This window comes from Blennius ocellaris, assembly GCF_963422515.1.
Source record: "Blennius ocellaris genome assembly, chromosome: 6".
NCBI lineage: Eukaryota > Metazoa > Chordata > Actinopteri > Blenniiformes > Blenniidae > Blennius > Blennius ocellaris.
Genome location: NC_137655.1, coordinates 15108026 through 15134885, shown reverse-complemented (window position 1 = coordinate 15134885; position 26860 = coordinate 15108026). Strand labels below are relative to the sequence as shown.

Here is a 26860-nt window from a genome sequence, read left to right as displayed (position 1 = left end):
ACGAAAGGTTTTCTTCCACAGAGGGACCTACTGAAAAGTCAAACCTCCTATCTGGTCATTTAAACCCCATCCCCGCTTGGCCTCAATGTGACGTGCACAAGCTGCTGAAATACACTAGAGAAATAAGCCTTGTGTGTCTTTTTTTTTTTTTTTTGCTTGACTTTGTAAAAACGAATCCACATATAACCTTGAACAACCTATTTTAAATGCATTTCACCACTTCAGCAGTTTCAACTTGTTTTCACATGATTTGTCACGTCACATTCACACGCTCGCACACCACTGGGATCCAATTGGTGTTCAGTGTCTTGCTCGAGGACACTTTGTAATATAAACATGATGACATGGGGGGGAAATCAAACCCACAACCTTGTGACTGGACACCAATCTGCTCTATCAACTGAGCCACAGCCGCCTTGTGCTGTAGAACCAAATGTATCAAATTTGTTGTGTCAATCAAACGAGTGATGTAATAGTTTGACAAGCTCATAAGTAAGCCCATTTTCGCGACCGTGACAAATATAGAATAATGTAATTCATTCTCGTATGTTTTCCTTGAGCTTCGTGTTTAACAAAACAGGGAAATCAGGACACACGCTGTGCTTTAAAGTAGGAGTGACACAGTTGGCCACAGTTTTAAAAAAAGTCCACTCAAAGCATACTGTAATATAGAGCAGGTTATGAGATTAGTCAAGAAAGCACAAGACATTAGATATACAGGAAACGGCATTAGTGCTGATATATTTGATTTTCCAATTCTCTTTTCAATAGAAGATCTCACTATATTCATGACGGTGATTACTGGTCTACTATCCTCTTTCAGTCAATATTAGTAGTCATGCAGCAGTTTTATTTTTGTGAGGGCACTCACAGACCTCACAGACTGTTTCCTTTCACATTCAATATGGAAGAAAAGAGCCAGCAACAAGCCAAAAACTCTGAATGTAAAATCAGCTACTGCAGCGTGCCAACAACCGACAAAAATATTAAGTTTGACATGCCAAGTGTTCAGTAATGCTTCTTTATAACTAATGAAAACTTTTTCTTTTTTTTTTTTTACCCCCAAGTTCAGAACTGTATTGAGGAGATTTCTTTTAAAAGGCAATGTTGACATGTGTTCTCTGAAGTTCATGCACCATTCAAATACTGACTAACAGTGATCCTTTTTGAATAATCAGAAGATAAGTTCTGGTTATTCACAAGATGCCTTTATGAACAGATGTACTTTTAACAGCAGTGTAGCCTTGTGCGTGTGTGTGTATGTGTGTGTGTGTATATACCTGCAAGGCTGTCAGGTCGCGTCATCCTCTCATAAATGTCGTAGCTCTGGGGTCCGTAGGGGTCGGCGTTGTGGAGCACTGAGCGGGGCAGAGTGGAGCTGTAGTGCTGAGGCACCGCAGTCATACTCGCTCTGACCGGAGACGACGAGTGAGTCGGCTGCTTCGTCAGCGGAGGGTTGATGTTGTCCACCATCGTCAGAGGGGAGCCCATGCGGCCTGACGATGACCCCGCAGGGGCCTGATATGGCGAGGTCGTGCGGCTCGCGCTGCCAGAGCGCGAGTTCGTGGAGCCCATTCGACGCAGGGCGGCGGGGGAGTTCTTCTGGGTGGAGTACGGCGAGCCGCTGCCGCCGGTGCCGGCGCGCTGGGCAGAGGGCAAAGTCGTAGAGTAGATGCTGGAGAGGGGCTTGGGTTCTGTTACGATCGGGGAGCCGTAGGCACTGCCAGCTGAGGTACGCAGGGAGCCACGGGAGGGGGACATGCTGCTGGCATAGGCTGGCGAGTGAGAGCGAGAAGGCACTGAGCTCACCCTTCGCATAGCACGGCCAGGCACGGCGTTGGTGACCGCATGAACCTGCAAACAAGGGGGGACACATTTGCACTGTGTACTTGTCTACATACAGTATAATTCCAAACAGCCAAAAGAGCTGCAAATAATATGAACATGTTGTGTTCTCTGGTAGAAATGGGCTTGTGCAGTGATAATGACACAACTAAATAACACAGCATTACTTAAAGCGATTCATGACTTTACTCGGGGGCCATATTTATTGCCTCTTTTGCGTCCCCCTCGATAGTGTGACACCAACATTTGGTATCTCAGCGGCCTCTGCACAAAGTCGTACGAAGCAGGACTATGTTGCACTTTGTATTGTCTGATATTGAGTCAAATATTTTATTACACTGTTGGCAAATTAGTACATTTTTGATTTTATTATATTTCAAAATAACCGACATTGTTACATGATTAAACTATTGGTTACTATACATGTAAACGCATCAGATTATCCGTTTACTCCCAGTGGATTTTCATGGTCATGTAAACAGACTCATTGACCTTCACAGAGCAGCGTGAAACGGCAAAATGTGAGGCAGCCATATTTCACAAGACTTTGAACATCACGACAGGGGTAAGACGTTCGATGGGATGCTTTCCGACAGCCATACGTTGCACATCAATCACAACACGTTGGTACCTGGGCTGAAGCCTGGCCCTCGGCCCTGGCATTCCTCACGAGGGTGCCGGCGCCGGCGCCAGGGAACGAGTGCTGCATCCTCAGCTCAGCCTTGCCCAGGTTCTGGCTGTTGAGGTAGCCGCTGCTGGCATCCTGGTAGCCGCTGTCCGAGTAAGAGTTCATCTGAGTGGAGCTACACGAATTACCTGCGGACCCTGAGACACCGACAAAAAAAAAGAAAGAAAGAAAGACGGAGAGTGAAATGCAGAGAGGGAAAAGTCAGAGACACATTATAAAAGGTTTCATAACAGCCATGACCTTTGCCTAGATAGCATTAGCCATGACAGATGACACAGTAGGAGGGGTAACAATTCCCCCCCCACCTGATGCCAACCCCATCGAGTATCCATAACCTCTGATATCTGTGACACTTGCAGGTATAAGAATCAGTGTAAAACTAGACAAAGCTGTCAGAAAAAAAAAAACCAACAAGCTGTTTGTGTGATCAAAAGAAAATGCTAGGAGACAGTGTGCAATCGACACAACTGAGACAAGAGGGAGAAAAAAAAACAAAAAACAAGGCTGCCAAAGATATAGAGAAGGCAATAACAGACCCTCACTTTCATGAAGGGAGGACTGCTCCGGGGAGTACAGAGACACCTGCTCTGACTCAGCCCTGATGCGGTAGCTGGGCGACTGGGAGCTGTCAGTCACCCGAGACTTGGTGTCCCCCGAGGCGGAGGCATCTGAGAAAACACAGCGGAGCAGAACGTCAAACAGGGAGGAAAAAAGAGCTTTGAGTCTGAAACAATCATAGAGTTTGTGCTTTGGGACTGAAAGATTGTAATAGTCATTAATGGCGTCAACAGTTTTTTTTTTTTTTTTTAGGGAATCGAGAGGGAAACAACGACGACGATCATTTCTGCAACATTAGTTCCACAATTGTTTACAGTTGGAGTCATTAAATTTTACTACGAGACTAATTTGGGCAGTCAGAATTGGATAGCCCATCATTTTGTATACCGTGTATATAGCCATGCTCCAAATAGTTTCACTGCTGCAACATTTCTCTACACCGCTCCTCTTCCCAGGCATGAAAACAAGCAGTGTGGCAAACAGACACACAAATTAGCCAACTAATGTCCCCGTGCACAACACTTTCTCATAGTCACAATCTAGTTAAGCGTGACCACAGTCAATGGGTTCTTTTGCCATGGCTACAACAGCAGCCAGACAAGGGAGGGGAAACACCGGCGGCCCGGATCAGTTCAATCCTGCCCATGTTAGCCACGGTGTGAATGAGAGCCGAATCCCATGAAGGAGAGGCCCTGTTGCCAACGCTGACCTGTTGAATAAATCTGTTGACACATAGGCCTCGTGTGTTTGACAGTCTGGCATCTCACACTCCCACCTCTGGATATCTAAGGGCGCTTGCCCGTTTACAGATGGGATTGACTGGAGGCAGATTAATGCAGGTTTGGAGTCAAGAATGTGCTCAGCATTTTTTATCAGCTATGCAATTTCTAACAGGGATGATATTTTTTTAACACTTGAATGTGCATTAACTGGCAAAGATATGGATTCTTGTTTCTGTGTCCTAATAGTTTTAGAACAAAAAGATGATCAGTGTCACATCGTAGTTATTCCATCATTGTGTTTGCCACAGTGATTTTTTTTAGATTGGATTACAATGCTTTTTTTTAATTACCTATCTGACCAATCACTGATCAAACTGGGTTTCTCATGTTTTAGTCATTTACTTTTTTTATGTTTTATTTTACTAAAGTGTTGATGTCGCAATAAACTTTTTGCATTGATAAGGATTCCCAATGTGATGTGATAATATGTTGCCACATTCAATTGTGGCATGTGGAAGAGTTGTAGCTAAATACTTTTATACATTTGATTATAAATGACAGAAACAAGCCTGTTTGGTTCGTTGAGCTCCATTAGTGAAGATATTTTTCACACAGGAGACTTAATGTGTTTACAGTAAAATAGTGTGACTTCTTCTAAATGTAAAAGATATTTCAATAGGAGCTCAGCCCAACGTAACCACCACTTTTATTTTAGACTGTGCTGTCTCACGATTTGATAAACGACATGCCAAAAAGTCAAAAGGGAAGCGCACAAAAGATAGAGACAGTAACCCAAATGTGAAACAGAGCCCTTCTCCACAAACCGAAGATGATCTATGTACGGCTGAGGCGTTCGCCACTCACATTTAAGGTAACCATGTGTAACAACTCCATGGTGTCTGTTTTCACACATGACATGCCCACTGCGGACAGAGAATTTTTCTCTCCAAGACGCTGGGGAAAAAGAAAGCCGTTAATTTTCACATTTATGTCTTGGGAGTGGAGTTTTTAAAACCTATTTTATACTTGAGCGTTTTATCTGAACCATGTGCCCGTGCGTCGGTAATCCCATGAGTAGTTGTCTTAGCACAACACAGACACTTTCTCATCTATTAATGATGAATTACATTAAACTGGAGAGGAAAAACAACCACATCCCAATTTACACAATAAAGGAAAACCCACACAGATAACCAATTTGTCTTTATCTTCTTTGTTCCTCATTTCATCATGTAATTCTGTCAGGTATTTATAGTCTTGGAAAACGATGCAGTAAACCTCAGTTCCATAAAGAGGTATAGAAGATGAATGTATGAGTGGAGATATGGAGTATCAAACAAAGCGCTCTAGATACAGAATCCAAAGTTAGTTCTGATGTTGAAAAGGTTTGAAATACATGTCCGTTAACGCCTTAATGACTACAACTACTAATGCTCCTTTTGATCTGCCTTCGAGCTTAGAAATTTCCGATTTTTTTGGTATTGAGTCTCACGATGGTTGATTTTTCTGACCACTTCGATTGCGACCTGCGTATATGCCTTGATGCCGTTTCTGTGAATGGAATGAAAGAAAATAGTCTGACTGAAGGTGTTGTGATGTATGGAAGGCCGCAACACATCTTATTAGAGAAAGTTAATACAATTGAGTGAGGATTTTCCAGGCACTGGAATGGACATCAGCATCATTGCCATGTTCTTGGTGTTCAAAAGGTGGGGTCAAGGTGGAGAGCAGGTCAAAAGTCTGTTTATGTCCAGTTCTGGCACCCAATATTGACAAAAACAGCCAAACTCATACCAAATATTTTTCTTTTAGATTTTTTGTACCCAGGACTTTTATGGACTAGTCATCCATTTTCTATGCCAATTCATCCAACTTAAGATCATTAATGTTCAATGCTGAACACGACAAGGATGGAGCCTTCTGCCCATTTTCTGCCATTTTCATTACTCATTTGGTATGATTTCAGGGAATTTACAGATGCTTAGCAAACGGAGTATTGATGACCTGAGAGGCAGCGGTGTGCATGATAAGAACATGAAAGACAACTTGGAAGACAACAGATATGAGCAATCTCTTCGAGGAAAGACTTAATGAACACACACATGGATATTACCCATTCATCTTCAATATTACACCACCATAAATTACAATGCCCTCTACTGGATATATTGCTTAACAAACTCACAACAACACCCTCACATACAGTACTGATGAGTATATTTAGTAGAATGAAAATCTAAGAAAAATGACCAATTATGAGAAAAAAGATCTTAGATTTTGCTCTATTGATTTTGAATCAATAGAGCAATAGAGCACAGTATTCTCTTTGTTGGATAGCCTTATTGTTATATGTCACATATGCAATGAAATGACATATCAAGGGTTGTCAAACACGTTGACGTTGTTTACCAATTCATTGAATCATTTCTATAATGGCTTGTCTGCCTTGAAGGATTGTTTTTTTAATTTCCAAAGCATGCAGGTTATGATGTTGCCCTGAGTTTTATTAAACGCGTCATGGAGGGCTATTTCAAACATGCTGCTGACGCACTGAACTGTCAACGTTGCGATGAGCGGCTGATGTGGAAAAACAATAAGCATCCAAACAGATAGAAACAAGGGAACGCTTTCATTCAACGGTGTGTTTGTTTTAGATTCGCAATGGACATGAGGTGTGACTGCACTGACATTTCCTGAGGCTAAAAGGCTCATTTCTACAGTAACACTTCCATCCCGATCTCTCACGCAGTGGAGACATACAGGCGACTCGCAGGAGAACCACTCGCACTTGTGTGTGCCACACATTTAGAGTTTAATTCATTCAGATTTGGCGAGGGAACGTACATTACCGTATCTTACCATCATTAATCATCTACACTACAATAAGAAATCAATACAAAGCAAAACAGTGATTGTGATCAGTCCCCAACTGTTTCAACACTAATGAAATGCATTCAGAAAGGAAATGGGAAGCAAAAGAGCAAATTGTGTAGTATTAATACTACCAGAGTCTATGTGCAACTACAACCCCCCATGGGCTTTGATGATGAGTTCGAAAATAAAAGATTAATGACCATTGCAGAAATTCTGTATTCCACTCTGCAATTAATAAGCCATGAAAGACATTAGTGACTTTAATTCATTATCTGTTTTCTTCGAAACATCTTCTGGGCGATGAGAGAAATCCTTCCGCCACCTGTCGCTGAAGGAGTTCTGACTGAGTGGGCAAAAATATCTTAAGTAACTATTAAAACAAGAACATGCCCGAGGCCGTCCGTCGCTTGGATGAAAGGGCTCATATTAGCAATAATTATTGTGGGAATGTAAAGCATAACTGCACAGCACTTCACACACAGAGAACCACACACTTGAGAGTGTACGCACATTTATGCAAACCCCACAGTTTATTAAATGGACAATGAGCTTTGAAAGGCACTTAAGTGAGGAGCGACAACTTACTGATGTTACATACATTACTATATTCTGTCTACTTTACTTCACATCACACTTTACAGTGAATCTCAAACGAGAGACAGAATTAACAAATGGGTAGGAGTTAGTGACTGTCGTTTATATAAACCTTAACAGCTTTGGAAAATACCTGCGGAAAAGCTGACCTTCGACCTCCAACAAGTCGGAGGGACCTCATGGACCAATATGTTCCAGTAAAACCACCATTGGTTAACATAAAAGGCATCATTTGAAGGTTATGCTTGCTTTCATTTTTTTTTTTTTTTTTTTTTTAATGCATGAGCATTCAAGAAACGAAGTAAAATACACAATGCATATGAAGAGAAATAGAAAATGTTTTGGTTTTTTTTACCTGCAGATCTCCAAGGCAGGGACTTCTCAGAGGAGCTGTGTGGGGGGGGGACAACAGATGGGAAAGTGAATACAAACAAGTGACATCACAGTGAGAGACAAGAATGATCTCATTTAGATACATTGAAGAGACACAATAAGATCAGAGATGGTAATCACTACGTTTACGCTAAAGACTCTGCTCGGAGGCACCATGAAATGACGGCTGAGTGTTGGCTGACTCTATGGATTTCCGTACTTCTTGTAAAAGCATTTTGAGGAAGAGGGGACATATTTCAGACTTGATTGATATATTCAGTGGCCAATTGTGCTGAAAGTGCATTACACGCCCCCATCAGTTCGAATTGATATTCCGACGCCAGCACTGCACTGTTGGTGCAGTGGAGACACCCTGCAAAGCTGCATTCATTTCTATAGGATGCAGCATGAGAAAACGCTTTCAACTGCTGGATATTTGAGACCATTTCAGACCTGAGAATTCTACAATATATGTTTTGACAAGTTAACTAAACTATGAGACCTCGGAAACAAGACAAAAGCAACAGAAATATAGTTTTTATAATTACATTAACTCATTTTGCAACTTGAAAGAAACGTCCACACCTTGTAAACGATTGGGGTCCGTGTTTCACTAAAAATAAAAGCTGTTAGCATATGTCTGGAAGCTGTTTTTCGAAAACATGCAAAGTCAATGGCGAAAATTTCAACGTATTGGGATCTGAACCTAAGCATAGCCGTGCGTGGGCGATCCGAAGAGAAAATCTAAAGTCATGATACTGTACATCCAACCACCCGGCCTACCGGCTCAGTGCCCTGACATCCTGACATTATCCTGATGTGTTGCCAGTGTTCATTGCAGAGCGGAGAGAATCTCACAGAGGTAGAGGGTCCCCGAAGAGAAATACTGGAAGAATCATGGTCCAACCTGAGTGTGTGTCTATTATTCAGTGTCAAAACACAGAACAACGAGAAGGAAAAGCAGAGTGTACTGACAGCATGTGGTGACTAATGATGAATGATCCTGAACCCGAGGATCATATTTCAGAGTGAGCTCTGAGGGAGAGATGAACGAGATGTAACACCCAGTGCATAGTGGTACAGATCCTGACGAGATCCAAAAGTTACTTTCAGAAAATGCATATTAAATGTCTGCATGTGCTCTGGATTTCATTTGGGAAATGAATGGGATTTACAATGAAATATGCTGGATGACTTTAGTTTGATACTCAATGTCATTCACTTGTGTTTCCTTAGTATGATACTGACTTCAGGATTCTGATTATGTCTCAATACTAAACTTCACCCTTTATATATTTAGCTTGAGGTTACACTTAATTACAAAAGTCCAACCACATTACGCTTTCCCAGCTCTCACACTGCTGGTTACACTGTGGTCATTTCTGATTGAATGAAGGGCTATTTAATGTCTTCCCTATAAAACATATCATTGTTTACAGCTGTTGGACTCCATAAAAAGCATAACTGCTCCCATGGCGATTCTTTTTATTGGACATATCTGGCAAGTATATCACACAGTGTGACCGTCATTTTTTAAAAATTAAATTAGGTTGTAAAAATATGAGCTTTAATAAAATAACTAATATTATTCTGCTACTTGTTTATGCTTTATTTTCCATAAGAAAAATAAGAAAAAAGATCACAGGGAAATGTGTCCCACTGAAGGTCTACGAAAAGCTGCAGCTTGAGGAGAATCAAACTACATGAACTTAACACTGGTAAATTTAAGTGAAGACAAATCTTGTTTTTGACTACTGTATGACATAAAACGCATGATTGTATATTTTCTCGTATTGTGTGTTAATTCTCAACTCTTCCAATCACGAATCCTAACACTGAATAAAAGAAACTAACTAAAAAAAAGAACATTATGGACGAAAAAAGAGAAAGGAACGAAAAACAAAATGAAGGTTGCAATTTTTAAAATGAAAATAAAGCCATTAGAACTGCAAATATGCCACTTTAAACCTACAAAAAAATTAAAGTGTTGAGCTAAAAAGGTAATTAGTTCAATTATAGTAATCCTGCTTTTTGCTTAAAAGGTTTTGGTTAAGGGCTCAGCGAAAAGGGAAAGTGGACATCGGCGAAACACACCATCATGTATAGACATTTCAACAACCACCTAATGATTTCAAGTACCCATGAAAATACTTTCTGAACAAAGCGAGAGCAATTTCTCTGAGCTATTTTCCGAGGCTGGTCATTAGACTGAGGCCTCGCACAAGACCCCGGGAGAAGGTGTAACCACCCTTCTCTTTGTAATATTTGCTATTTGCCGGTCATTACTACCAGACACTCGATGCTGCTGCAGCTGCTATTTTTTCCATCTAAGGTGACACTAAATGAGCTTTCAGCAGCACATCTCTCAGAATTTTAATGAGCGTGCAGACAATTAAAAAGAAAAAAGTTGGGCAACTTGTGCTCCACTGAACCATGGCAGATAAAGTAGTATAAAGAATGCCGACCGTAATGATGACGCACCATGCATGCTGCATGTCGACCAGCAGGCTCAGTGAAGGCACTGGAAAGTGACAGTCAAACTGCCTACACAGACACACAACAGGTCCAGCGCAGGCAAAATGCTTTATTTACAATCAATAATGATGGCCATTAAATGCACTGCTTCCTGGAGGGATAGAAATTGGCCTCAAGTCACGTTTGATGACCACCCCTTGAGCGTGTCTGTGGAAATGAAGGAAGTGACCGGCTCCAGAGGTGCCAGGAAACGTCACTAGCGTCGCCTCGGCTGCTCTCCCGCTGAGCTATTGAGCTAATCAGTGTGACCTCGATGTTTAAACGTAATCTTCATTCACACACAAATGTGCAGTGACAGGCCTCTCATGTGGATGCTTCAGAAAACAAGGTGTGAAAGTAGTGCTACATTGTTTCTTCACTTGGTCCTGGCAGGTGGTCCTGATCCCCGAGGGAGAGACCTGTCAGAGTTTACACGTGTATGACAAATGTGCTATCTTTAGCAGTAACCTCAACTGAAACATTATGCATATGGTACATTAGGGTGCATGCCCCATAAGCTACAAGCAGCAAACCCTGTGCCAAAAAAAGCCTATGAATATGTGAAACATTAGGTACTGATTTGAAAATTAGTCCATGATAATACTAAATCTGAATAACAAAGGGAGATTTCAGCTTTGTTATTCACCCATTATTCAGCTCTTTGAGAGTTTTTCGAGTGTGACAAACATGGTAATAGGCACACGAATTTAAAACATTTTATTAGCATTGGATTAGAAGAAGAATGTGAATGCCATAGCGAGAAAAAAAAAAGATCTGAACATAGCGTTGATAACCAGCAAATTTAATTTTACAGAGCACAGTTTTGATCGGAGTGGGATCTTTGCCAGCCATTGTCAAGTAGACGTCACAAAGCTGAACCAACACATTCAACACTCCAGTGACTTAATCAGCATGATTGAGTCAGACTAACATCTGCATTTAAGCGAGAAACATTTTTAAACTGTTGTCAGTGTCGAAAAAGGCGTGTTCGCACCAGAAATCTTAGAAAGCTTCTGTAAATACCAGCGCACTTCAAAATAGCAATATGTGCAGCTCCTCCACCGAGTAGAAGACACATCTGGATGAGCCATAACAAACTGCCCGCTCACTGCAGTATCAGGTTTCAGAACACTGGAACTCGTTTCACTTTGATCGGGAGTCATGGGCTTTTTAATCAGGCACTCGCAGGAACTCAATCCCCCGCAAGATGATGGAAATGTGGTTTGCACTGGTCACTTATAAATACGATAGATCTTCAATGCTGGATGAACAGCGAAACAAAAATAATTCAAGTGACTTGACGGCATCAGTACAGAAAATACACCAAAAAAACAGCTTTTCTATTGCATACAACACAGAGAAAGCCAAAGTTGTAACTCCTCACACCAATATTTGAAAGAGAGCCTCATTAATTGTTGTGTTCTCTATCATTCCTTATACATTGCATTTTTGTGATTTTGTTCTTCTTTGTCATGGAATGGCAGTGGTTTTAATCCATCTTTATTCATGAAGCACTTTTAAAACAACTGCAGGGAGCCAAAGTGTTGTATGCAAAGTAAATAACACAATAAAAAAAACCATGAAAAGACAAATAAACCCATTGAATATTCGGTGCTGTTGCTTCACAGCAAGAGGGCTTCTCGTTCAAATGTTAGCTGCAGCTAGACTTAGGCAACTGAATAATATATATCTATATTTTTTTTTCTCATTTGAATTTGTAAAAATTTTTTTAAAGCAGTTTAATTGTGTCATAATATATCTAGGATTCAGCCAGTAAAAATATATATAAAATGTATCTGTAAATATCAGTAGTATGACTGGATTCCCTAAATTGCTGCCGAAAAGATTAAAAGAAAGCAAATAGCCGGGGAGTGTACAGTATATTCTCAGTGAGCTGTTGTCCTGCTTTTTTTTTTCAGCCCTTAAACCTGCACCGAGGGAAAAAAGGGGAAATGGACACTCATTCTTGAGTGGTGCATGCTGCTGGTAGTAAGTGGGTGCTTTTTGCAGGTCTGGGGGCTGGAGTGCGAGAACGGACTGTCTGAGAGCTCCGGGCTTATTATCGTGAAGGCAGAGAAGATCAGAACGCGCCATCACAGCCCCCTGTTGAATCAAAATGTCAAGGATCCGCATATATCCAAGGTCTGTCACGGCTCATTTGACAGTGAGCGCGGCTCAGACCTGCCAGCACTGTGAATATCAGTTGACCACTTGGAACGTTATGCAAATAGCTCCTCCATTCCTTTGAGTAGAAGCGCCCTAAAAGCAGTCTTCAGGAGTTTATATGAGAGTTCGAGGCAAAACCCTGAGGGAAACCATGCCGTTACCCTACACTTTCTGCTGAAATGGCATTGTGTCAGCACAGAAGCTGCATACAGTTGGGTTCAAATAATAGCAATCCAACATCAGTAACCAGATCAATCACTGTTTTTGGTAGAATTTATATTACTGCATGGCAATAATTCAAAAGGAGAAATGCATGGTGTGCTTGCTCCTGAGTCTGTGTAATTGAATATTTCTTTTGAAAGGGGTGTGTTCAAAGTAATAGCAGTGTAGAGTTCAATTGGTGGGTTCATTCATTTTGTGAAAAAAAAAAAAAATCCTGCCAATCAGTTGGCCCTTATTTAAGTATGGAGCCAGCACATGGAGTCTGTAAAATTCTCTCTGAAAATGTGAGAACAATGAGTCATTCCAGACATCGCTTAGAAGAAATGCATAAACATGTGCAGGAAATGTTGGGCAAAAATCCTGACCTGCCATAATTTAAAATGGAAAGCAAAACCAGAGACTCATGAAAGCAAACAAAAGACAAAACAAAAGACATTCAAACGGATTGACAAATAGCCAAAATAGCTAAGGCGCCGACTGTGATCAGCTCCAGGGTCATCAAAGATAGTCTGAAGGTACCTGTGAGGACTGTGACAATTAGAAGACAATGATGTGAAGCTGATCTATCAGCAACAAGCCCCCGTAAAGTCCCACTGCTAAAAAAAAAAAAGACAAAGAAAACATGGCTTCAAGAGAACCTGGGGTCACAGATCAGTTTGCATGCACATGACTTTAAGACGTCATGTGGCCTTACGCTGAAGAGGAAATGCCCTACAAGAAACTCAGCAGCATCTTTATTCCAGACTTAGAATAATTTAAGTTATGGAGTGGCCAGCCTAATTCCCGAACTTTAACCCAATGGAAAACGTGCAGGGTGACGTCAAAAACACATTTTCCGTGTCAAAACTAAGGAATGTCGAGGGATTTGTGCAGTGATGGTAAATATTTGTTCCATGCAACAGCCATGTGAAACGGACCTCAGCTTTGGTTTTAAAGTTAAAAATAAGAGTTTAGTTATTCAAAGGAAAGCTATTCTAAATCCAAAACATTTTTCCGTTTATACAGTAAAGTTACAGTATGAGTTTATAAAAAAAAAAATGCTGACAGATATTTTTTTAACTGCCCACTATTTTATTTTCTTCATGCTCTGTAAAGTAATAATAAAATGAAATATTCTTGTTCATCTTTTGATTCAGACTATAATGCGTGGTGTACACAATGTATGGAAATAAAAACAATTTCAAACATTTTTAAATACACTATTCTGAACATACGTAATGACATAAAGAGAAAACCAACCAAGCCGCAGTAGCGTCAGTTCTGAAGCTCCATCATCTTCAGAATGTTAGATACAGTTAACAGCATATCAGTACATTGACATGGGTCACGTATGGCTTTCACGTGCTGAGAATAAAATGCAGCAAATAAACCCTTGAGCTCAAAGATATGCTTCGGTTTATGTCCATGGACGTATAACTTAAATAATGCGAGCTCTCATAGAGACAGCCGTATTGATTGTAAGACATGCAAGGCGAAAGACTGAAAATCCCTCTGTGATGCACAAAAGTCAAGTCCTGCAGTTTCTTGGTGGCTCCTTATGAGGATTGTGGGTAATTAGACATTATTAATAAAACATTATTAAGGCAGAAACTAAACTTAAAAACAGCCAAATGAAGCCGATAGATACTTTAAAGAGAGCATAAAGAATTTAGCTTGTGTCCCCACACTAATATGTGCCTGGCGAAAAGAAAAGTCTCCACCTGGATTTAACTAAGCAAATAGGTAGCTGCCTTCTATTGGATAATCATTGCATGGGTGATTATGTTTCAGCTGGCAACAACTTATTTAACTCCCACTGATGCAGTGAGTAGCTTCTCATTTCTTAAGGAACCATGTGGAACAACAAATCCCGTGGTTGTGGAAAATCCTGTTATCCTGCTTGAGAAGGTGGTATGCATCAAGCAGAGAAAACATCTAAGGAAATTACAGAACCTAGTAAAATTGGGTTAAGAATTGTCCAACGCATTGTTAAAGCTCAGACTGTGTCTAATAGTGAAATTAAGATCTCCACACACAATGCAGAGAGAACAAGGGATTGGGACTGAACAGCTGTGTAGCCCTCAGAAAACCACCAATCACTGAGGCTGATCGGCAAAAAAGGCTTCCAATTGCTTGGGAGCATAAATCTTGGACTCTGGAGCAATGGAAGAAGTTCCTGTGGTGTGACGAGTCCAGATTCACTATGTTCCAGAGTGATCAGGGTAAGAAGAGAGGCAGAGGAAGTGATGCATCCATCATGGCTCGTGTCTCCTGCAGCCTGGGGGAGCAGTGCTATGATCTGATGTTGCTGCAGTTGGTCGGGTCTCGGTTCAGCAACAGTATGCATCTAAAGAACGAGGTCAGCCGACTACCTGAATATCCTGAAAGACAAGGTTTATCCATCAATGGATTTTTTTTCTTCTTCCCTGATGGCATGGGCATATTCCAAGAAGACAATCCCATGATTCATCTGGCACAAATTGTGCAAGAGTGTTCAGGGAGCATGAGACCTCATTTTCACACATGGATTGGCCACCAGAGAGTCCAGGCCTTAACCCCACTGAGAATCTTTGAGATGTGCTGGCGAAGGCTTTGCGCAGTGGTCCGACTCTCCCATCATCAATACAAGATCTTGGTGAAAAATTGATGCAACACTGAACGGAAATAATTCTTGTGACATTGCAGAAGCTTATCGAAACAAAGCCACAGTGAACGCGTGTCGTGATTAAAGGGACTTTCTTTTGGGCCAGGCAGTGCATGATGCAGTGCTTAATCTGTGATAATGCTAAACGGATATACACGGTTTAAATGGAAGTAAAGGAGTGAAGTGGCAGGGACGACGCTTACGCAGTTGCCCTGTTTGAAAGACGAGCACTCTATTGAACTATTGCTTCAGTGACGAGAACCCATCATTCATCAAAGCCTGTGAGTGCTTCAGTGCTGACCACATGAACCCAGATCCCATTAAACAAGCACAAAGGCAATTCTCGTCATTTAAAGCTGGTATATCAAATTCTTACTGCAGCAACCTTGCGCAATAATGAACTTTCCATTGAGACAAAACACACGTCCCTAACGGCTACACATCCGTGTGCGGTTGGGTTAATAATTGGTCATGTATACACGCACGCACGCACGCACGCACGCACGCACGCACGCACGCACGCACGCACACACACACACACACACACACACACACACACACACACACACACACACACACAACCAACAGAACTATGCTCTTATAGTTGCAGGTAATTTAAAACAAATATATGCAAGCAACAAAAAGAAAAAGAAAAACCCTCACACTAATGTTGTCTGCAAAAGTTAACTATTGAAAAGACTGTTAAATGTCACAGTCCTCTACTTTAATTTCCCCTGCCACTTTAAAGTTCTACATTTTTAATGAGCTCTAAGATAGTCCACATTCTGCCTGCATAAAAAGTGTGACAAGAACAGGGGGCAGGTTGGAGATGTGTCCAATTACACCATAAATACATCTTCAAAATGTTCTCAGTTTGGCTTTCGGGGCAGTTTTGGTAACAGGGTGCATACACATATCACTATGCCTCAAATCTTTACACATGGTATCTTTAATCCTACTGCTACAATTACAGTTATAACAGGTTAAAGACTAAATGAAATAAACCAACTCTGAAAATAATATTGAACACATACCAGTATTGACTTTTTTTTTTTTGCTTTTACAGCGTCTACTGGTCACTGCCAGTATCACTTCTGTATATAAAGCTGTGCTTCCACATAGTTTTGTCATTGACAAATGACACAGGGACAACCATGAAACTGTTTTCTAATAAGAGGCAATAAGCTGGCTGTTGAACCTTATTCACAGTGAGCTTGTGAAGCCCGTCGGGATATTGTATGTGATACTGAGCTTTACAAATGAACCTGACATCTCTGAGCCACAGCAGACAGGACAGAATGTGCGGTCACTGAGGTGTGATGATCAGGCAGCCTCGTGTCTTAGCTGATGAAGTGGGAATGAGTTCCCAGGGCAAACTCGATGACAGCCGTGGTTCACTGAGGAATCGGCTCCTCACGGTCATGCACGTTCCAAAACACACGCACACGGTCTATGTACTGCTTAAGCTGCACTGAGAAGTAATATGCATGAATGTACCACGACACATATCTAAATGACTATAATAGTGTTTGTGAATAGCTTTGTATACTGTACACTGGAGGAATTCTGCCCAAAATAAAAATAACAAAAAATGCAGGATGAGCAATGTTTACAATTACAGTCCAATGATATCCAAAAACAACAGGCAGTTCCATCGTGATGCCATAATGCCATACGGTTACACTATGGAATATGGCCACTGCTGTGAAAGAAGGAAAAGCCATGTGTTGTACTGCGGATTTGTTTGTGTGCGTGTGTGTGTGTGTGTGTGTATCCTCCCATTACCTGCTGCTGCCATCGCCTGGTGACTCGGCCCCGAGTCTGCATCTTTCCAGCTGATTGGCCACAATCTGCCGCTCTACTTCCAGCTCCCTGGTTAGCCGCTCAAACTGAAGCTCCTGCACATAAACACAACAAAAAGAGGAGCTGTGGAACTGGGGCTTGGGAATATGTTTCCATCAGAGGTGTACATACTTCTATTGACAAACATGATGAATGTGGAGTCGATAAGAGGGAGGCAGGCTGAGAGCTGACAGCTTGTTCCTATTGAGGCATGCCTTGTGACAGCAAATGATATGATAGAGAATCTGGATGGGAGTTAATTTTCTCAAAAACAGCTTCAAAATCGAGACCGTGCAAATCCCTGCTCAGAAACTTTGTTTTATGCGCATACAAGTTTCCAATGTGGTCTTTCCATTTTCCAGCCCACTCTGAGAGATGAGCACCACTTCAGTGGGTGATATTTAACCTTGGTGGCACTGTTCCTATAGGAGTTCAGTATAAATCAGCATTCGAATAATTACCCAGCCCGAACAAGGCCATTACTTGCACAACTCTCGGCGCTGCATCATGACACTCAAAAGACACACACACAAGGTCTTATATACACAGGGAGATAATAGCACCATGCACACACAGCCATTTGCATACCTTAGAAATGTCTTTTTATACAGCGACACCACTACTGTGGCAGTGTGAAGAGTGTCTGAATGCTCTCCGCTATTACTAGCTGTCCCATGTAATGCTCATTATCATGCTCGATTACATTTCTAGCCAGCTGCAGAAACACACCCACACACCCACACACCAACACACACATGACCCTGCTATCAGCTTCTCCTGTGACCCGACCTGTCTGAAAATGCAGTCACCAACAGCACCAACACCGGCTTACACTTCACACCTCCTCTCCTGTGTCCCCTGGGGGTACACTGAAATCTCCCTCCACATTGTCGACATGCTCTCCCCACCCCTCCCTCCAAACTGCTTTACACCCTCCGCTGCTCCCCTTGCTGAAGATATGTGAAGCTTGACTGCAGCGAGAGGGAGTATGCGGGAGGGAGAGCTCCTGCACTGTTTCCTTGATGTAATGGCATTTCCAATGCGGCTGCAATACCTTACTAATGCCAAGAAAAACTTTATTTATGATGCACTTAACACGCGCACGCACGGAACACAGGATATCTTCTGCTTTAAACAGCTCCGGCAGTAAAGTATGAAACAAAAGGACAAAACCGTGGAGAAGTATCAGAAGGAAGACAATGAAAGAAAATGAGCAACATTGATGGAGACAACAGAACGGTATGAGACGGACAGCGGGCCTGCAGAATCCCGCTACTTGTAAAGGCCAGTTATGATGAGAAGGGTGTGATATGCCAGGGGGGTATAAAGGATATACTATATCTCCTTTCTTGTCGACATCATCGATGGGAGGGAAATTGCTCCCTTCCCAACAATAATTAAAGATACTTCACAAGCAGAACGAATAAAACACATCAAATAATTCTATTTCAAACTCTAAATAAATCAAGATTGCAAACTCTCATGCATTGAGAGGGAAACGCACGTTCTAAATGACTGTGCACAAACAGACATTTTTGGGTGAATGCCAACTTCATGTGTGTTTGACGCTTAAATGTATTGCTGTAAATGGCTGTTGTTGTTGACAGTGAAACATTACATATCAGCCGATCCCAACTAACTATCGGCGAGAACATTTTATTACATATTATTATATAGCATTATTTTTATGAATAGGTGTTTTACTGAACTGGTTAATTTAACCCTCAGCTTGCTGTGCTCTTATCTTGATTTCCTGTCAAAATTTAAAAGGAAGCCGGTATGCTGGGAAAAGCACCGGGTGTCTTCACAAGTCTCTCCCTGATTTTAAGGGCCTGCTGAAACCACGTTGTTGAGAAAGTGAAAACTGTACACATTTGCTGCTTGGGCACACTATAGTCACAGTATAGTTCAAGAACAGTAATGATATTGGATTCCAGCTTGCTTGTGCAGCTCACCGTTTTGAATCGAACACCATCATCTGGATCACATGCGGTGCACATTTCTTATATACGCCAGATACTGAGTGGGCTTATGTGAAGAATAGTTCAAAGGAGTTTGAATGTTTACATCGTACTGCATGCGTTTGTCTTACAAAATAAACACTGCATCAACTATTGGCCTGACATCCAAATGACAGCGTTTAAAGTTTCTTTCGTTTCCAAATGTTTGCCGTCTGTACGTGGAACTTTTCTCAAAGAAAAATTAAAATCGCTGCTTTGTAAACAGTAAAGTATGGATTAAGTAATTCATTCTACAACTGAACAAAGACAACATGGTGATCACAAGTTCTATTTGTAAAATAACTACTTTTAGTGTTAAATGGAACTGAATTCAAATTTGTGTTGTGGCTTTTCTTGATTGGATTTAATTGGAGTGGCCCTTGCCAGCACACATGAAAGCCTGAATGTCTGAAAACCCAAAGTGACTGAAAAGATTGTATTTATTTTAGATCATTATCTGAATCATTTGACTGCCAAGCACAGGCCAGTATTGATAGACAGATGCAAGAAATGGCAGGGATAATAGCAAAGTGCTTTTATTCCTATTAGAAAGTACAAATGCATCTACAATACAGGTGCAGGGGTTTGTGAAGACCAGGAGAGAGTGGCCCCAGCACGTACACTGAGGAATATACCATCAATCCTTTTTATGACACATGAGAGCAAGGCCAATTTCAACCATTCATTCCAGCCAATCATGCCCGCTTCCATTCTCACTTTTCTTGACACAGATGAGACCAGCTATGAATACTCAAAACACAAAATAATAAATAACCCTCTAAATTATGAGGGGCAGAAGGTATAGCTTGTTGTGACACCATATTCTTTTTAAGACACTGGATGTTGGAAAACTGGCATGTTTAGCAGAAAATAAGAAATAAAAATCTGCTGATACTGATACTGAAATGCAAACAGAGCCTCAAGGACAAAAACAATAAGGACTTTTTTCTGATCAAGCCCCACAACTAAACCCCACTAAACACTCCATAAACACTTCATCCTCCAGTCAAGCTCAATGACATGAAGCCCGAGTCTGTATGGGCCACCGCTTGTCAGCCAGACACGATTTCACTCAAACAAGATTGGATGGTGAGCTGGCGTTTCAATCAATAATGGAAATACATTCAATTACACTGATGCTTAAATGTCAAATAGACTTGAACCATGAAGAAGATTCTTTGTCGAGAGCGAGAAGTATGACAGGTGACTCATGAATGGATCCATGTTGAGTCGAATGTACATTGAGAACACACATCGTACACGCATCTGCTGTGTGAAGCTGGTGTCGGCGACCAACAGTGTGCCAGGGCCCGCTGCAGGACCAGGTAATAAGATGAATTTGTTGAGGAAACAAGAGGTGAGAGTTAAAGAAGGGACACTGAATGATAGTGACAAGTGGGTGAGCCACACATGCATGCAGCACCCAGAGGGGTGAGACGGTGACTTCAACGCAGTCTTACAGCTTCCTGATACAGATCGGGGGAATTACTCGAGTGTACGAGTCTGCCAGCAGTGTGCAGGAGAGAGAACATAGAGCCGCAGTGACAGTGAAGGGGGGGGGGATAATCCATATGAACACATGTGTAAAAGAGCGAGGAGTGAGACAAAATGTCAACATTCAGATGTTTTCACATTATTCACTCTCTCTGTGGTAGTCCAGGAGACGCATTCATCGTCTGATCCGAGTGTAAACGCCGGTATACTAAAAGCACTCACACACCCATTTATTCATGCACACACTTTGGGATTAACCTCCTGTTTCACGCACACAGCTTAAACAGTTGTGCATTGCCGACATATTAATGCCTATTGAAAGAGATAAGTTTCATTCTCAATGAGGAAAGAGACTTCACTGCCTTCCCAAATGCAAATGTCACTATTCTTGGCAAGCCACGTTTATGCCTTCTGCCTTCTAAGCTTATAATCCAATTGTTTTATTTGGCAATGCATCGCCTTCACTCGTCCAGCGTCTTTATCTCAGCCTGCATTTCTCGCTATACAGTACCGCAAGCAAGCAAAGAGAAACTAACAGTTATGCCTATCTTAATATATCACACAAAGTGGCTGGCCTTCAGTTCTGCTGATGAGATGGTCCACGATCTTGATCAAACGCAGTCGAGAAAGACATCTGCTGCTGCCATAAGGCTGTCACTACTGATAATCAGAGCTTCTCCAGGTCTACAGCAGCCGGGCGTCTTGCCTGCACGCCTGCCCCAGCCCTGCTGTTTTTCTTGCAGCGGGGATGTATGGAGTCTTGTCCTCGAGGTCTTTTTTTTTCTTTGTTTGACAAATTGACTGTCTTGCAGAATAATGGGGACCAGCGTCTTTTTTTTTTTTTTTTTGCATTTACTGCAGTGTGACTGTACAATATGTATACTGTACATGAATGAATCAAAGAAATGCAAGCCTGCAGGGTGGTGTGGTGGTTTCACACAGATTAATTGGATTCTGGATATAGATGTTACCACAGTTTAACATGCATATATTTAGATGAATTTAGTGTATGCGTGTGCGTGTCTGTTTCTCTATGTTACCCTGTAATGGACTAGTGAGCCGTCCAGGTTGTAACGTGCCTGAAGCACAAAGTCGCCGTTATTGGCTAAAGTTCTTCACAATCCTAACTTTGATGATACAGATATAGACGATATATGGATGCATTTACCTGTGACAAAGCAGGAAGCTCCAAGACTCGCGTGGCTTATTCTCTGTCTCCACTCTTGTCGCCAGGCATCAAATAAGAATATGGCTTTTCAGTCATGCTCAGTTTACTGGTCTGTTAGGTTAGGTGGCACCAAGGATTACTGTCCTGACTCTTGTCCTGAGGCTTCCCCCAAGCTTTCTCGTGCTCAATTGCACACTTTGTTAATACTTCATGAGTCATTTAATCGATTATGAATATGGATCCAATATTTCCAATAAGTGCCTTTTGAAAACAAAGGGGCAATGTACCAAAATGAGGTCCCGCTCTGATGAAACGGAGGCAGGAATCACGTTTCTAAGTGTGGTTCATATTAGCTACAGAGAGAATGTACTTACTGTGTGTAATTCATGAATTTTCCATGGTTGGCCCCAACACTGTGAATGGGACATACAGTGAAACACCAAGTCAGGCCAGGCACGGCAAAACAACCATTAATAAGGCTTGCACTTATTTAACCAGTGTGGGTTCAACATTGCTCAGTAAAAGGCATATTAGAGAGCAGGAACAATAGGTAACCAGCTTTGCCATACCAACAAGGCCTCCCAATGCCTTTATTTGCCTTTACAAAGAGCCTGTTAGGCCCGAGCTGTCCCTAGTCCCAGAGCTGAATCAGATCCTGTCCTCTTGTGTCCTCGGACAGGCCCTAAAGAAACAGATGACATACAGCAGCAAACTAACACACACACACACACACACACACACACACACACACACACACACACACACACACACACACACACACACACACACACACACACACACACACACACACACACACACACACACAACACTCTCTCATGTCATCTCTATCAGTGCTGACAATACAAGGCCCCTCTGAAATGCCCGAAGTGGCTTTTGCCCACTGCTGCTTCAGCATATCAGCCGTGGTTCAGTACTGTATAGCTAATAGAAGCTTACACACACATAAAATGGCCAAATGCCATACAGCTCGATTAACATAAACTGACCACAGTGTGCACGTTTTGAACCGCACACAGACACGCACGATTCTGGCTTTCACTAAAGAACCAAAAAAAACGATGACAAAAGCTCAAAAGCATTGGCACGTCCACGTTTTAAGATTTTAACTGGAAATATCGCCACAAACAATTGCAAATGAATCAACTCTATTGAATCAGAAAATGTTTCAATTGAAATAAAAAAGAAATTAAATTCTAACTTTTCACAAATCGCATCAATAAAAGTCTCTGAGCTCCTCTTCTTCCCATCAAGAGGAACCTGCTTGTAGTGCTCACTACTCTTTCTCTCGATTGCATTCAAGGTCCACAGTAGAGGAAATTGCAAAGGGTTTCTGATGGATTGAGCTCATGATTCATTGCTGGTCGGTTTAAAAGAGTCCACCTTTCCTTCTCAAACATTCCTCCACAGTGGCCCATATTTGATTTGGCCAGTTAGTGTACAAGAAAATTCAAGACACAGGGACATTTTTTGACAATTCTCTAGAAAAATGAAAGTAAGGCAAGGATACAAAACCATAAATGCCATAATATAGTCATGTGAATTAATGCAGATTTATGACTATGTGGACTAGATGTCAAGAAAAAGTGCAATAAAATGATGTTTCCATGCATTGTGCATTCAGACTTTATGTCGACCCATTTGGCCAATCAGATGGAGCCCTGGTGCCCTGGATTCCTGCCCACCTGAGTGCCTGAGATCACAACGTGTGTGCCAAGAGCTTAGAGAGACACATTATGAGAGTGGAAGAGACAAATGAGAGAGCCGTAAATTAGATGCAAAGGAAGTAACATTGTAGTTTGGAACAGATTAACATAATCTACTTACACTAGTGTGTATCACATGTGCACCTAATATCAGGCAGACCTAATATGAATGGTGAAAATCAAACACAGCCTCACTTGACTTTGAGTTTGTTGAAAAAAAATCGAATTAATTTATTAATAACTGTCACCAAACTAATGGGAATGGTTAGAAGTTGGCATACTATGTGTGTGCTTTTGTTGAAAAACAATATTTTATCAAATATAGTGACTAACCAAAGTAAATTTGCTTGTTTCTATTGACCGTTGTGCCATAAAGCATGTGCAAAATGTTTTTCTTTGGCCTCAAGAGTTCTGAGACCTTCACTTACTTCATGGTGTGGCAAATGTTTCAATTGCAAAATGTGTTTAATTTTTAGTTAGTGGACTGATTCCAGTAAGTATATATTCAGTAGGGTCCACTTTACCCTTCATCTTTCAATGTGCCACTGTGTCAAAGGAAACTCCAAAGCCAAACGTTGCTTTTTAAACATGTGTTCTCCTTTTTATTCATTTGTAAAGAAACTCAAGCCACTTTTCACTGAGTTTCATTATGATTCTCCAGTCAGCTGGATAGATGAATCAGTGGTTGCTAACTGTTACTTCAATTGACAATCCCCAGTGACCATCCTTGACTGGCTGTCCTAATGTTAACTAAAGATGAAAAAAGATAATTAGGCTCTCAGAATTTACGAGTAGAAAGGGGTGCTTAATTCTGCACACGCCACAATTACAGTTTTATTTTCTTCAGATTTCTATGTTCATCAATTAGTTACACACCAACTACTGAAGAATTCATGTTTAACAATGCATGTCTAATGTCTTTCTGTATTTACTGAGATTCACTTTGAAAGGAGAAAAATAATTTGTGCAAATTTTCCCTCGAGTGTTTCACACATGTTTAATTATTATCTTTCTCTCTCACACTCACGCACAGTTGTCTGGTTGCTCAGACAAACTCCACACAATTCTTCATTCATAAAGTGAGCCTGCTGTCCGTGAGGGACGCAGTTGTTGCCAATAAGCACAAACTCCTCAATCCTCATGGCTCACACAGTGTGTATTGTAATAAAAGGCATTCCAGCCTCTTCCAAGTTTCAAGAATCTTTTGCATTAAAACTGGTCAATATACACACCCCACATTAATGTTTTCTCCATCTATCAACCGTTCAGTCGAACTGACACATCCAGCAGGCATATGGTATAATTTTGCCATGTAGTTTTGCTTGCATTTTTGTCATTTGGACAAACTTGAACACATTTTGGAATCCGTCCATTACATATTCAAAGCTTGGCAAGTGTGGATAATGATGAAGAATAATTGTATTGCCTATAAAGGTAAATCTTTTTAGAATGAAATGCATTACTGTGCAGATTTTTCATTGACAGAGTCTATATGTGCAGAAAGATAAAGATCATGTTCCTCAGCACTGACAGCCCTGGTAGTGAGCAGATGCATCATATCAACATCTCTGTGACATTACTTCCTATGCAATCAGCCACTTAAAATGCCACTGGGCATATAGTCAATCTCGTACCACAGCTGCTGTCATTAACCTGCGTTTTGGCTCATTTTATCGGACAACGTGCTGATCATAAAAGATAGACAGGACCGCAGGAAAAGCTCAGTGCACTTCATAACTGAATCCAGATTTTCTTCCTCCTTTCCCTTCTGTGTCTTTTGTCATGTGTTTGTAAACATACCCACACAAAACTTTAGCTCTGAGTGAATCAGACAAAAGATAAGGAACCTGAAAATAAAAAAAAATCAAATGATTGAAATTCAGAAATTACAACTAATCTGAAGCCAATTGTTTTCTTTGTATTATTATATTATGGTTATATGCGTCGTGAACATTTCTGTATGTACATTTCAAAGCTTCCCAGGAGTTCAGAGAGACACCAGAGGCACATAGACAGTTAACCATTAGATGATGTGACTCCCAATTGAGCAAGTGCAGCATATATGGTCTTTTGTGATGCTGAAATCCCTTTTTGCATAATGAGCGCTGATAGCTTTTCCACTTGATCAGACAGTACACGCAAAATATGTTTGTTCATTAAGTGACGACGAGGCCTGACAGCTCTGTACCTTCACTGCAGCGTTGCAGACGCATTCCAGCGAGAGACCAACGCTGCTGCACAGTGGGAGAATGACAGCAGAGGTGAAAGGATTTTTTGCAGCAGCAGGGAAAGAAAAGCCGGCCTGAGGTGTGAGCAAAAGGGAAAAAGCCACAATAGCAGCCTGTGTGAGCGGACCTTAAGGAACCATGCAGAGCAATTACTTACAAGACTGCCAGAAAGTCACCTTGTTAGAATGCTGGGATTTTAGAAAACTGAATCCACCGTGATGGCAGAATTACATTAACTACATTGCGGTGAAATAGGCATTTCAAAGTACAGTAAAGTGGCTTGCTGGGGAGAGGGTGCACACCTGCAGGAAAAGCTATAGGCGTGTCAGAGGGTGGAAATACCTCTTCTACCCACATCCGTGAGAGCTTTTATAATGCAGAAACTTATCATTTGACAAGCTTTCAAAAAGAGCAATATGAAATGTAATTTACCAACAAATGATAAATTATTAAATAAAATGTGTGTTTACAATAAAGCCCTTCTTTTTCTGTCAGGATTTCTAAAGTGACATTACAAGTTTTTAAAATTGCAGAGCAACAAAAAGACTGTCTGTGGACTGGTGGCTTTCTGCAGTACAGATCTGAGTCATTACAGGCTCCCGCTGTGCTTCTCTTTTTAACCACAATTCCAGCAAAAACGTTGCAACTCTATGTTTTTAGTGTCTATACTTTTGTGCTGACCAAAAATAAGGAATAAGCGTGACATGATTTATATTTCCTTACTTGATTTAAGCTGCAAATGATAAAAGTTGTGTCTTTAACACAAATAAATCAGCAATTTCTATTTTCTGAGTTACACCTACACAAACAAGCTCGCACAGGTCAAAATCAACTGCTTATCCTCTGATTTGCACTGGATGCTGACCCTTCAGAGCAATGTGCCATTAAAAACTTTGGTGTGTGAGAATATACATGTAGTTTAGCAACAGACATGAGTGAAGCATTATTTCACAAAATTTTAAGCACATTTCAAAAATATGGTTTGGTTATGAATTCTTCTTTCGGACAATCTTCAACAAAACTATAGACAGATTAGCAGATTTAGATAATAGTCTAATGGAAAGACAGAACTAAAAGAACTTTTAAGAACATGGAACATGCCCATCAGACAAGCTACATTTTGGCTTGATGATTAAAAAAAAAAGCCTTTTGAGACTGTCATATATGTGAGAAACATTATTAAAAGAGCTGTCATCTGTAATTGCAAGCACGACAGCCTGGAACAA

The 26860-nt window shown here is 41.1% G+C and overlaps 1 protein-coding gene across 2 annotated transcripts in view; it reads right to left on the bottom strand.

The window, feature by feature from the left end:
* Window positions 1-26860, bottom strand: part of pkp4 (plakophilin 4) — an 87252-nt gene that overhangs the window by 33598 nt on the left and 26794 nt on the right. Inside the window, exons 3-8 of one of the 2 annotated variants that reach the window (XM_080498395.1) lie at window positions 16964-17076; window positions 7637-7671; window positions 4678-4767; window positions 3076-3201; window positions 2477-2670; window positions 1281-1854 (exon numbers count right to left, since the gene is read on the bottom strand). In XM_080498395.1, coding sequence (XP_080354521.1) covers window positions 1281-1854; window positions 2477-2670; window positions 3076-3201; window positions 4678-4767; window positions 7637-7671; window positions 16964-17076 — 1132 coding nt within the window. The remainder of the gene's footprint in view (window positions 1-1280; window positions 1855-2476; window positions 2671-3075; window positions 3202-4677; window positions 4768-7636; window positions 7672-16963; window positions 17077-26860) is intronic. The other variant, XM_080498396.1, reaches the window with a different exon arrangement.